Below are 12727 nucleotides of genomic sequence, written 5' to 3' on the forward strand. Positions count from 1 at the left end.
GTTTTTATTAATGTTCAAGATAAAAGAACGTACCTATTTCTAATATCCTTCTTTGTAAAGGTGCTGGGAAAAGGAAGGTTTCGTCTTTACAGGACCTTGTTAACGTGCCCACGAGCTCAGAGTTTGTTGCCAATATCCGAGCACTTTCTTCTGACAGGTTGACTCCAGCCATTGATGCAACATCATTAATGTCATCATCATCCCTTAAAGGAAGGAAAATTTATTATAATCATAACATTTAGTGCTTATCTGCACACACTGCTATATGATACCACAGCTGCATATAATGAATTCCACCATAAACCTGAATACTTAATTTTACATTTTATTTGCTTTTGTGATACGATAAAATACAACTCACTTGTTTGTAAATGAGAAATTACTGCTTTGACTTCAAAGAGCACTAATTTTGTACTTCCTGTTTTTTTTCCAAGATCCTTTCTTATGTAATGTTTCAACATCTTGAGAAACAAGAGACCAGACGAATCACTACTACAAAACAATAATAATCTGCCCTCACCACAAGGACAGGCTGTACATCCGAGTAACTCAACCAGAGCTGGAAGAAGTGAAGGAATGAATTCCACTTGCTTGTCTGGGCAAGAATTGTTTATGAGGTTTAGTGCCAGCTAAATGCTAAAAGCAGTCTGGCACGAGTATGTCCAGCGCTGTTTGTTGAAGTGTTTAATGAAGAAGCAAACCTGCCCCCAGAAAATCCACCTCTAGGTTATTCCGAGCTTCCCCAGACAGATTCCGCACCAGGAAGGTCTGAGTTCAGCTGCTCAAGCAGCACATGCACAAACATACAGTTCCTCACCTAAAAGAGCCTCCCCCAGGTTCTTTCAGTTTATTCTTCTGAGCAGCAGCTACTTGTGTCGAAACAGTGGCAATAGCTTTGTTTCCAGGCAATACTGCTGGTTTTACCACAGGTACTGCAAGAAGACAGACAGGATTTGTACTCCATCAGTAAGAGTTCACATGTGCAGCCAGTCACAGGTAGTTGTGGCAATAAGTCTGGTACAAAGAGTTGACCTCAATAGCTTCTGTCAGCATTTCACCCAGATAAAAACAGGACTCTTCCCACACAATGCCAGTAGCCAAACCACTTCTCTGTCACTGCTGCCCTGATAGATCTGTACCCCCAGCCACTCTGGCACTACACATTGGAAGATTTTAGCAGCAGTACAAACAGGGCACTTTCACGAACTGACATTCATAGAGCCACAGAATGGTTTGGGTTGGAAGGGACCTTGAAGATCATCTTGTTCCAGCCCCTCTGACACCTTTCACTAGACCAGGTTGCTCCAAGTCCCATCCAGCCTGGCCTTGGGCACTTCCAGGAATGGGGTATCAACAATTTCTCTGGGCAAGCAATCCCTAAACCACAGTTCAGCAAATGCTGTCAAATATGGCATATCACAAGAATCTTGACCTCTTACCTGTCTGAAGTTGATTCAGTTGGATTTGAGGAGTAGTGAGCATAATACGACTGTGTGGTTGCCGCAATGCCACCATGGGCGTCTGTGTCAACGTTACTTGTGGAGGCCTTATCAATGCCCCTGCTTTTTGAGACTGTTGGATAACCTGCAAATAATAAGGAAAAAAAACCAACTGTAAATAATCTGAGAATCAGGTGGGAAGAACAAACCCTAAGAGCCCTTCAACCATGATGCAATTTAAGCTATACATTTTTCTCAGATCTTTGATTGAGCCGAACCACCAATTTAAGAACCAAAAAACCCCCAGTGCAGTAACAAACGCTGCACTTCAGCTGACATACCAGTGGCGTGGACTGCCCCTGTTTACTGACACCGACTTGTGTGGGCTGAGTGAGGCTGATGACGGGTTGCTGGAGGGTACTGGTGACAGTGGCAGTGGCCTTGCCCGCCGTGCGCTGCGCCGAGGAGCTCAGCAGCACGGCCGCCGCCGACGGAATCGTGGCTATCGTCGCCTGCGTCGTCGGCTGCTGCTGCTGGCTCTGCTGAATGAAAGCTGCAGAGTCTGGTGTTAACTGTCTCAAGGCAGGTAAACTCCTCTGAAAAGGGGAAAGGAAAGAGTTTTGTTGAGTTGTTGAATCCCGGCGTGTTTTGTTTCGGTCCATTGGACCGGTCTGTGCGCACCTGAGGAAAGGCGAGCACACAGAAATACCAACCTGCTCCGACTTAATAAGCAGGACAGAGGGACAATACTTTTTGGATATCATGGGCATCTAGGCTATGCAGCCTGCCCGGAACCCCTGGCATGTATTTTAACAACCCAAGCCCAGCTGCCTTCCTTCACTGTTGTCCTAGAGCTCAAAAGTCGCACTGGAACAGCAGGGAAGGTTTCAGAATGGCTCAACAGAGACCACAGTGTTTTAGTGGCTTCTTAAATTAGTTGTTTTCTTATGGCAACACTTTTTGTCCTCAGGAACAGCTCAAGGTTGAAAAAGCATTTAAGAACCCAGAAATGTCAACACACACCTACAACTATATCCCTTAATCATACATTAGTCAAGCAGCTACATTCTTACTATTCAATGCTGTTGTATTTTCACTGATGGTAAATGTTTTGCAATAACTACTATTTTGAGATTTGTCCAGCTACTATAAAATTCATGTCAAATGTGATTTATCATTGGGAGGTGACAAATCTCCTGCTTATCCAAACCAGTTTACAGCACAGGCAAAACCTGCCCAGAAGGTACAGTTTTCTATATCACTGAATCCCTTTGCTTTCTAAGGCCAAAAAGAGAGCAATAAATCAATTCACAGGTTTGTGGTTTAAGTCATAGAAAGAAAACTTTTCAGATTTCTCAAAAGAGCTATGATGTGTCACCATGCTAGAAGTTACATTAGTGACCGTGCCAATGAATCAAAGTAACAAACTCTAGGAACTGAGACACAAAAAGTATTTTTTAAGGGAGAAAAATCCTAACCAGGCACCATTTAAAATTTCCTTTAACTTAATTTTGGAATTCCACCTATAATGACAAAGGATGTGCTTGCATTCTTTGCTGCTGATATATAATAAGCACAGAGACAAATAAAGAGTAGTGAAGATAAGTTACCTTCAGGAAAGGCACAAGGTAAGGTTGAGGTGAAGAATTAAGTTCTCTGTAGAGCCTACTGGTAAAGTCTTCAGGTTCAATTTTTCCATCCTTCAAAACAGAAAATCCAAATGAACAAACTTGCAGAAATTAATTTTTACAGATATCCAACACAAAAATAAAAAACTAAGACTTAGGAACACACAGAAAATAAGTGGTTTTATCATCCTTCACTATTTTTAGTTACCAACAGATTTATGGTAATAACCAACTTTACTACAAATTTCAAATAATAAGACCTAAAGACCTCTGGTTACTGCATGATAGAATACACAGCTTCATCATAACTTAAAGGTTGCTAACAAGTGGCTAAGCAATACTAGTTTTCCCTACAAATATTAATTATGTCAAGCTCTTATATTAGTATCAGGCAATATTAATTACCTTTTTTTGTAAGAACTTGTCATTTCCTACAGTCAGCTATGGCACCAGCTGCAGTGTTTTCCCTCAAGTAAATAAAGTATCTTTTTATTCTTTGTTTTATCAAAATATAGACTTTATAGAGCCACTGCTTGCATTACTCACACTCCAAATGAACTCGTGTTCTCATGCATGAATATAAGCAGCAATGTCTCAGTTATAAAAATAATGGAAAATTTATCCATCTATTTTAATTCAGAAGAGGCAAAGTTAATTTGATTTAGCTCAGATTTTATAATCTCCATCTTCTGAAGAAAAAAAAAAAAACCCACAAAAAGCCAATTTGAGTCTGAATTTGCCCAGATGCTGTATTTTACAACTTTTGATTAACTTTTCTTACCAGCAGATTCTGTACTAATTCCTTCACGTTAGCCGCAGTCTCTGTGGACTGTTTTCCAGATGATGCCAGTTTTATTAATGTGGACAGAAAGTTTTTGCATTTCTTCACATTTTCCATAGTTTCCTTAGAAGGAAGAGTAAAAGGAAAACAGTCAGAGAAAGGAAGAAAAACTCCTCTTAATACATGATCTGACCATATCCTCCATGAAATAAAGTCCTTTAGTTCATTAGTGCAGAGTAATATAGATATGTGTCCCTCAGCACTTAAAACATAAACAGACTGAAATTATTCTTTTTCTTCATATACTTGTATGTATTGTACATTTTTGTTAACAAAATTTAAGGAATTGTGATTTGCCATGAAATCAGGAAACACCAAGTGTTTTAAGAATGGCACATAAGTGTTTTAGCAGAACAAAAAATACTAAAGCTGTTGTTTCACAGTGCATAGTACATGGATTCTCCCTGTTTTGCAATCCTGGAAACATGCAGCTTGAATCAATCAGTGCCAACTGCTTATCCCTTCTTATTCTGATTCTCCTCTCCGGTGCTGAACAATTCACTGTTTCATAAAATACAACTAATATATTTTTAAATGAGTGCTTTAATACTGTTACAGAAACAAAAACTCTTTGACACCTATCGAAATTCAAGTGACCTGGACCCACACCTTGTAAATTACATGGTTCCATTAAAGTTTACCTTTTCAAGGTCAACAGCTCACAGGATTCCTGCATATTTCCTAATCTCCAATCCCATCTTGTGTTTACATGTATGTGCCTATATGCACATCATGCATATGTGGGAGGACAAAAAGAGATGTTACATTTCTCAGTGTCTTACTGTGGCAGCAGTGGAGGTGGCCGTTGTCCCTTGCACTGTTCTCTGAGGAGTTCCAGTTTGTACAGCTGTCGCTGTCCCCAACGTGGTTGTTTGTGCAGTACCACCCAGAACAATCTGAGGCTGCAGACAATACAAACACAAGATTATTTTCCTTGGAACGTACCAAGAGCCTGTTTTCCTGAGCCATCAAACAGAGAATGAGCCGCAGGCCAGCAGAACACCTTTCAGAGCTGCTATAAATAAGTCGCTCATGTGCGGTCTGGTGCAGTGGAAGGAAACGGCCACCAGATGGCACTAAAAACATTCGAAACGGGAACGCCAAAAGTTGATCAAAATTTGGGCGGTTTTTGGTCACCGAATAGAATACCATAAACATAATCTCAGCCAGCGGGGTTCCAAAACTCAGCTAAAACAAGTGCTGATTTCCTGTGAGTTCGATTTATCTTTTAGCCTGTTTCACTGAATGCCACTTCCAAAGGGAGGAATTTCTAAAAAGGCACAACTGACACAAAAGCTTGGGTCATATCGAGGTTTTTGTGATGAACAATGGGACAAAACATTTTTCTAGTTTTGTAGACAAATTGCTAATTTGAAGTAGAAATATCAGCTCCAAAGAATCACCATTGCAAGCAAGATCGTCTAACATACACAGCTCATTCATGGGCTTCCAACAGTCTAATTATTAACAACAACCCAGTCTGAGACACAAATTCCTACCAAGCTACAACTGACACTCAGAATGTTCACAAATCATTTGTAAACTTGCCCCTTATATAAAGATGCACAAGAAAAGAGGCTCTCCTGCTGCCAAAGCTAACTTTATTGGTATTTTGGGGGAAACAACGGGAGACAAGGATTTAATTTGTCTCTTTTTTTTTTGAAATCAGGATAAATGAAGTCCATGGTATGCTCATTACAGCACAAAATATGCAGATGGAATGATGGTGGGTTTTGGTTTTGTGTTGGTTTTTTTCTGTCCTGTATAACAGCAGTACAAATTAAGGAGACTCAGTTAGGTAAATTAACTCTTAGATCTAGAAAGATCACTGGCATAGGGAAAGGCTCTCTGAGGGGAAAAAGGTTAACTGGATGCATAGCAAAACCTGAATGTTTTAAATTAAAACTCTCTAATCCTGGCTACTCAAAGGATGAAGAAAGCACAATGAGACAGATTAGGCGACAGCAATCATATTGTATCACTGCTGCCTGGATGCCATGTGGAGAATTTCACACTCTTGCACTGTTCTTTAAACTCTCAACATCTCAAAAAAATTTTCCAAGCAAGCCCAAAATGAATAGAGGCCAGCCCAGACTGACATCAGTCTGAGAGTTATCAGTCTCCAGAAGGACACAGACCAAAGCAGAGACTCATGTGAAAGGGAGAAGTCTTCAGGAAGAGAAGCTGCCATTGCAGTCATCTTTGCAATTGTAAATTTTGCTGCAGAATTCAGAGGACTGCAGATCCATCATGGGAATAACATCAAAACCCCAAATCCAAAGAGAATTCTTGTCACTTCCCTTAAGCAGAAAGCATAAAAGTATTTTATTTTAGTCAGCTCTGTGATTATACAAACTACAAACACAACACCTTTAAACAGATACGTATAGCTGTAATATGAAATAATAACAATATACATATAAAAAATAATACCTGTACATCCAAAATATACACTGAGACCTGCAGATGTTTTAGAAAGGCTAATCCAGAAGGCACTCCTTCCCTGCACTGAGCAACTGTCTTTCCTGCGTGCCTGGCAGTCTGATGCACACATTACTTCCCTACACACTCACTTGCACAACCGGGGGACGCTGTAGTGTTGTCGTGGGTTGCACTGTTGTTTGAGCCTGAGACACTTGCTTGATGATAGTAGTTGGTGTCACCTGTCGTGCAATAATGGGCGTTCCTGGAGCCTGGGGAAGAGGGAAAAAAAAAAAATCACAAACACATCAGTGCCTCTAGTTAAATACCACCTGCTTTATCCAGTGTTCTGATTCTGCATTATTACAAATATCAAAGAATGCATCTGAAACACTAGAAAACTCTGAGAAGGATTTTCAGTCTTGAAATAAATGCAACTGTCAAAATCTTGGTGTGTGTATATCCGTATCATTTTTTTTTCTTTTAGTCTTGTATTTATTCTGGGGAGAAGAGTTGTACACATTAACCGTATATGGTCTTCTTTATACCAAATTTTTCAACTTAATGAGATTCAGATATGTAAAAATATTTTTGATGAGTAACAGCCAAGCTGTAACAGAATTAGGAACAAGATGCAATGCCTGTGCCTTGTGGAAAGTAGATTTAGATTAGTTATTTGGAAGAAATTCTTGGCTCTGAGGGTGGTGAGGCCCCAGCACAGGTTGCCCAGAGAGGTGTGGACTCCTTGCTCCTGGAAGTGTTCCAGACCAGGTTGGGATGGGGCTTGATGCAACTTGGTTTAGTAGAAGGTGTCCCTGCAAATGTCAGGAACTAGATGAGCTTTAAGGCCCCTTCCAAAACCTTTCCAACACAAACAATTCTGAGATTCTATGAATCTAAAAAAGCTTGCAAACCTCAGTTAGATCTACAGTTTCTTCAAGTCACTGATATCACACCTTACTTTCCAGTGTATTCTTTGCAGGGAACAAAACATTTTTTAGCAGCACAAGTTTCTGGACTGACCTGCACTGTGGATATCTGCACTGGGGGTGCACTGGTAGGTGTAGCAGGACGAGGAGTCAGAGTGTTCTGAGGCTGAGACTGGGCGTGTGCCTGTGCCTGCATCTGTGCCAGGGCTTGCTGGGGGATCATCAGCAGCTGCCCGTTCTCACTGCGCACCAGGACCATGCCTGCAAAACAGAGAGTGGTCAAGGAACACACATCCTTTGCAAATATCAAAGAATTTTTTTTTTTTTTTTTTAAATCCAAGTTGGGTACATATGGAATTAATGTACTGCTGAAGGACTAGGCAGCTAACAAGAGCTTTAGAATAAAAGCAAAATACGCAGCTTAAAATTATGGCATTTTGTCTAGAATAGCTTAATTTCAGAAATATTCCATCTAAATGCTCAGTATAGTGTGCATCAGGACAGCGAGTTGTATCTGCCCCACCACAAATATTCCATGTGACTGGAAGTTAAAATGAGACATCCTGTAAAAATCCTACCTGCTCTTTCACTAAGAAATTTGTTTTATGAGACTACAAATTTTCTTCTACAAACAGAAGAAAATCCTGCCATTAGGCAAGATTCCTGTTAGTTTGTCTTTAAGAGGGAAAGAAAAATAATCAAACCTAGGCTTCACCATCAAGAGCAACACAATTGTCTAAGTTCTAAATTAATTTCCCATAACCAATTTAGTAATGAAAGTGGCTATAAAATCATAATCTCTCTCATGTGCATCAGCAACAGACTGCACTGTGCCATGTTACACCCCAAATGGAAAATAAAACAGAGAGGGAAATGAGGAAGTCATTCCCTGCTCAGTCACTCAGATCAATACACTTAACCCCACTGGGTAGCTGTAGGGAACCAGATTTTTACAGGCAGATTTTCAGATGTGATTCTTTCTTCCTTGAAGGCACAAACAGGATCTGGACAACATGAACTGTCTGCCAAGAGCTCCTTCATTCAGCATGCCTCACTCAGTCCATGAGAACCTCAGGACCCCATCAGTTCTGAAAAAGCCACCTAAGGAAACAAACTGGGCACGCAAAATTAGTTGGCTTTTCTGAGCAGCTACAGGAAGAACCTTCGCCATGAAAATCAAGAGGCACTAGTGAAATCAGAAAGTTTTCCTTAAGTGTTGTTCAGTGAATCAAAAGCCCATACACGCTCCCCAACAATATCTGGAGATGTGGTCTATTGCATCTGAGAGCATGACTACTCCAAAAGAATCAAGCTTTTATTTGCTTTTCAAGTGCTGAAATGTTTACAGACAACACCTTAAACAGTTTTCTTGGACAGTTTTACAAGTAAACTGCAAAAAATCATATATTGATTTCAACAAAAATGAGTTCAAAACAAAAGCCTTAGTTTCCTTACATTTTCTACATTAAGTCTCTTTTGACGAAGCAGAGTCACACAAAGATGTTAAACTAGTTTACATACAAAATGTGACTTTCCATCACAACTTATTTAAGAGTGTTAAGGTGGGAACCACAAAGTGCTATGGACAAGTGTTACATCTAGAAACAAATATCCTCAAAGCGTTTAGCTGTAGGAAAGGGGAAAACTTACTTATTATCTTGCAGACTGTGGAAGTAAATACTCTTTGTTTAGCTGTCAGGTCCAAAAAACTATTTTCCAAGCCATTCCAAGAAATTAGGTCTCTTCTCCTGTAACTTATGTTGGGAGAAGTATTTCTTTTTAAACAGCAAAGGCACACACCACCACCACTTCCACCACCTCTCAGGAGAACTTAAAAACTTTAATAGTGAACACAGAGCTTGATCCTGTGGGCTGCTCACTGGAACCATCACTACCTTCTCACCATCAGCCCAGCACTGAGGGGAGGGGGCAACTGACAGAAGAAAGAGAAACTGAACACTTTAAAGACTGGAGAATGACCTGCTACTACAGAAACCTCATTCCTGCACCAACAGAACCTGGCAGCCTCTTCAATGTGAAAACATAAAATCTTGGGAAATGGACTCACATTGCCCATTTTTGTCATCCCTCATAACAGTCAGCTGAAGATGATGGAAATCTTCAATATCCTTATAACTGAAATCATCAGTACAGTGCAAATTTGATTAGAGGAGCTATTTTCATGTCAACATCAAATATTAAGGCTTGTTGAGTACTATTTAGTTTCTAGCAACTGAAAATGCCCCATGCAATTCCCTATGCCCGAGCTTTCAGAAGTCCATAAATGTCATAGAACAATACACCCTTTAACAAAACCCTTTTCCCAAAATTCACCAGTTAGGGGGTTCCCTAAGATGTCCTCAAGTTAATGTGCCATCCAAATTCTTCAAAGAGTTATATCTTTTTTCCTTACAGAAGCAACATGAGAAATACTAAGCCTAGTTTTGGATGGGGGGGTGTGTTTAATTAAACTCCTTTCTCAGCGCAAAGTGCCTGAAGTTACGTGAAAGCCAATGCAGCTCCCCTGCAGATGAAACTTTTATGACATCAGGCAGTGGCCCAAAGCTCTGAGATACCTGCTTCTATCTCCAGCTCGACACACCCATCGAGCTCAGCAAGGCGTCTGCACCACACACCAACACACCAACACTGTCAGCTTACTGCTCTGCTCCCCAAAATGTGAATGAGGGAGAAAAGAGGGGAAATAACCACAGAGTGAAGGTTCAATACCTCTGAAGTGCAAGCACAACAGCTGAACAATGAAATATTCTCCCTGAGCTACATGCAAAATTAGAACATGCCTACACATTAACATAACACAACTGCTCAAACAGACAGTTGAAAAGCATATTAATGTGAGCTTTAGAAAACATATCAAGAAAGTTCAATTTTTGGCAGCAGACAGACAAAACAAGCATTTGTAATTCAACCCCTGACTCTAAGCACTACCCTGTTAGATTTCTAACTACAGGAAGTCTAGAGTATTTCTTACACGTATTGAAGTCATAATAAAAAAGTAACTCATACAAAGCCACATTTATATCTGTCACTATTTAAATAGTTCTTTCATTCCCACTCAAATTTGATACACAGTTATTTTTAATTTATATAGTTTCTAACATGTCATTAAGTCCACCTCTACCACTGATAAGTTCTTGTTCACAAGGGTTACATACAAACATTAAAGACAATTACGACTATCTGACTAGTCTTGCATAAACTTTAATCACAGTATGACAATAAGAGACATTTTACCTGCCTGGAATCTTCGCCTGTTGGGTTTGGGGTGACTTTGGAAAAGGTGTAAAAATTCAGAATGTGATGAACTTGAAATTTCTGTTCAGAAATTCTCCAGTACTACAGTGTGCAGGCAAGGAAGTTTTGACTGAACACAAAAAACACCCCGCCAGCTTGACTGGAATTCTTTAAAAAGGGAGATGGAGCTGCTCTCTGAGCTTCTCCCCCCCAGTCCAACTAGACTCCTTTCTAACCCAATTAGCTAAAAAAGGAACTCACTAACCCAAAACTATACCCAAGCTGCCATTAAGAGGATTTTCAGTGAAGTTCAAAAGGGTCATTGGAGATAACTCAATTATGAATTAAAAGCAAAGTCCCATTTATCTCCTACTTCTTAACAAAATCACTGTGGGACTGTAACACGCCCCCTCTCCATCCATCCATGAATCTCAGTTAACCATTCATGACTGTGGAAAAGAGGAAGGGCTGACAGCCACATGTGTAGAAAAATAAATTTCTTCCCAAAACTTACATTTTAAATATTTTAAATATCGTTAACCTCAAACTCCATTGCATAAGGCTGCAAATGCTGAATGCACCAGGTTAGAACTGACTACCAGGTACCCCAGGAGACAGCTAGAATAACTTATCTCACTGTTGCAATTAAATCCAGCAACATATTTAAAGATGGAAAACATCTTTCTGTTTTATCAACCAGGTTTTTGTTCCTGGAGTAATGGATTAATTACTATTTGAGATCAAACAGCTAATAAACATCACTGGAAACGTTCAATTAGAAAAAGGTGTCAACAAAACTTGGCCATTTTAAATATCTTTCCGCCTTCTTTTTCCTAGAAAGTCTGATCACGTGTACTCTAAAACCATATTCACTATTAAAAATGCAAACATTCAAGAATTCTTTCCAAGTCTCTCATTAAAAAACTAATTAAAATTAATTACCATTTTTGTTAGAAGTTAGATGCTTAAGAGAATCCTGAAAGAAGTTCATATTTTAGTTTGAATTAAACAATTCATCATGGCTCCAAATGAAGGATTAACAAAACTTAGTTGGCTGTTTCTGATGCCAAAAAGACTTGTGTTCCTGGCCAGTACAACGGTCACCTCACATATTCTTGCTGTGAAGACTTTCCCAGATCAATCCTGTTTACAAGACTCTTTGGGATGGAAAATGCCATCATTATGTGATGTAGCTGCATGATTCTGCAAGGTCGTCTTTGCCTCTTGCTTATTTGTAATTCCATTTGCTAATGATATTTCCATTTATAAAGTGTTGTGCTTTGGGGTTCTTTTCTTTGTTAGTGTTTTTTCAATTAATAAAACGTGTAAAATCATGCACTGGAATAAAAAGTGAAGAGTTCTGGCCATCGGACAGAACAGAAAAACACAAACCAGACCTTTTTTCTAATGCTTCCCTCTTCTTTCTCTGAAACATGGTTTGGCTTAACAAAGACTAATGAAAAAAATTAACAAAATGAAAAGGAAAACTAATAAAATATTTTGTAGGCTTCGCAGACAACTCTGATTAACTGTGTAATTCCAAAGACATACAACTTTCTTGCTAGAGAACCCCTATATCGAAAAAAAAAACCAAACTAAAATAGTTTCCTCTTTTGTTACCAGTATTTACTGGTAAATCTTGATTAATAATATTTATAGGAGCTGGACTTTCCAGTGAGGGCAATAAAACCATTTGCAGACACAGCAGGCACCTTCAGATCTGTGTTCTGAGGAAGTGCACAGTCCAGCAGTGTCCCCTGTGACAGCCACACCCAGCAGGAGGGCACTCCAACAGCAGCATAACCCAGAGTCACCTCTCAGGACAATGCTCCAGAGCCCAGTGTCACCTCTCAGGATAACGCTTCAGAGCCCAGTGTCACCTCTCAGGACAATGCTCCAGAGCCCAGTGTCACCTCTCAGGACAATGCTCCACATCCCAGTGTCACCTCTCAGGATAACGCTTCAGAACCCAGTGTCACCTCTCAGGACAATGCTCCAGAGCCCAGAGTCACCTCTCAGGACAATGCTCCACATCCCAGTGTCACCTCTCAGGACAATGCTCCACAGCCCAGTGTCACCTCTCAGGACAATGCTCCACAGCCCAGTGTCACCTCTCAGGACAACGCTCCAGAGCCCAGTGTCACCTCTCAGGACAATGCTCCAGAGCCCAGTGTCACCTCTCAGGACAATGCTCCACATCCCAGTGTCACCTCT

The 12727-nt window shown here is 40.1% G+C and overlaps 1 protein-coding gene across 1 annotated transcript in view; it reads right to left on the minus strand.

The window, feature by feature from the left end:
- The window catches only part of TAF4 (TATA-box binding protein associated factor 4), a 36628-nt gene that overhangs the window by 7867 nt on the left and 16034 nt on the right, over nucleotides 1-12727 (minus strand). The window contains exons 3-11 of the mRNA XM_040080268.2: nucleotides 7353-7519; nucleotides 6482-6601; nucleotides 4691-4810; nucleotides 3849-3971; nucleotides 3050-3139; nucleotides 1781-2035; nucleotides 1440-1584; nucleotides 818-932; nucleotides 34-203 (exon numbers count right to left, since the gene is read on the minus strand). Of these exons, the coding sequence (XP_039936202.1) occupies nucleotides 34-203; nucleotides 818-932; nucleotides 1440-1584; nucleotides 1781-2035; nucleotides 3050-3139; nucleotides 3849-3971; nucleotides 4691-4810; nucleotides 6482-6601; nucleotides 7353-7519 (1305 nt within the window). The remainder of the gene's footprint in view (nucleotides 1-33; nucleotides 204-817; nucleotides 933-1439; nucleotides 1585-1780; nucleotides 2036-3049; nucleotides 3140-3848; nucleotides 3972-4690; nucleotides 4811-6481; nucleotides 6602-7352; nucleotides 7520-12727) is intronic.

This window comes from Hirundo rustica, chromosome 16 (assembly GCF_015227805.2).
Source record: "Hirundo rustica isolate bHirRus1 chromosome 16, bHirRus1.pri.v3, whole genome shotgun sequence".
NCBI lineage: Eukaryota > Metazoa > Chordata > Aves > Passeriformes > Hirundinidae > Hirundo > Hirundo rustica.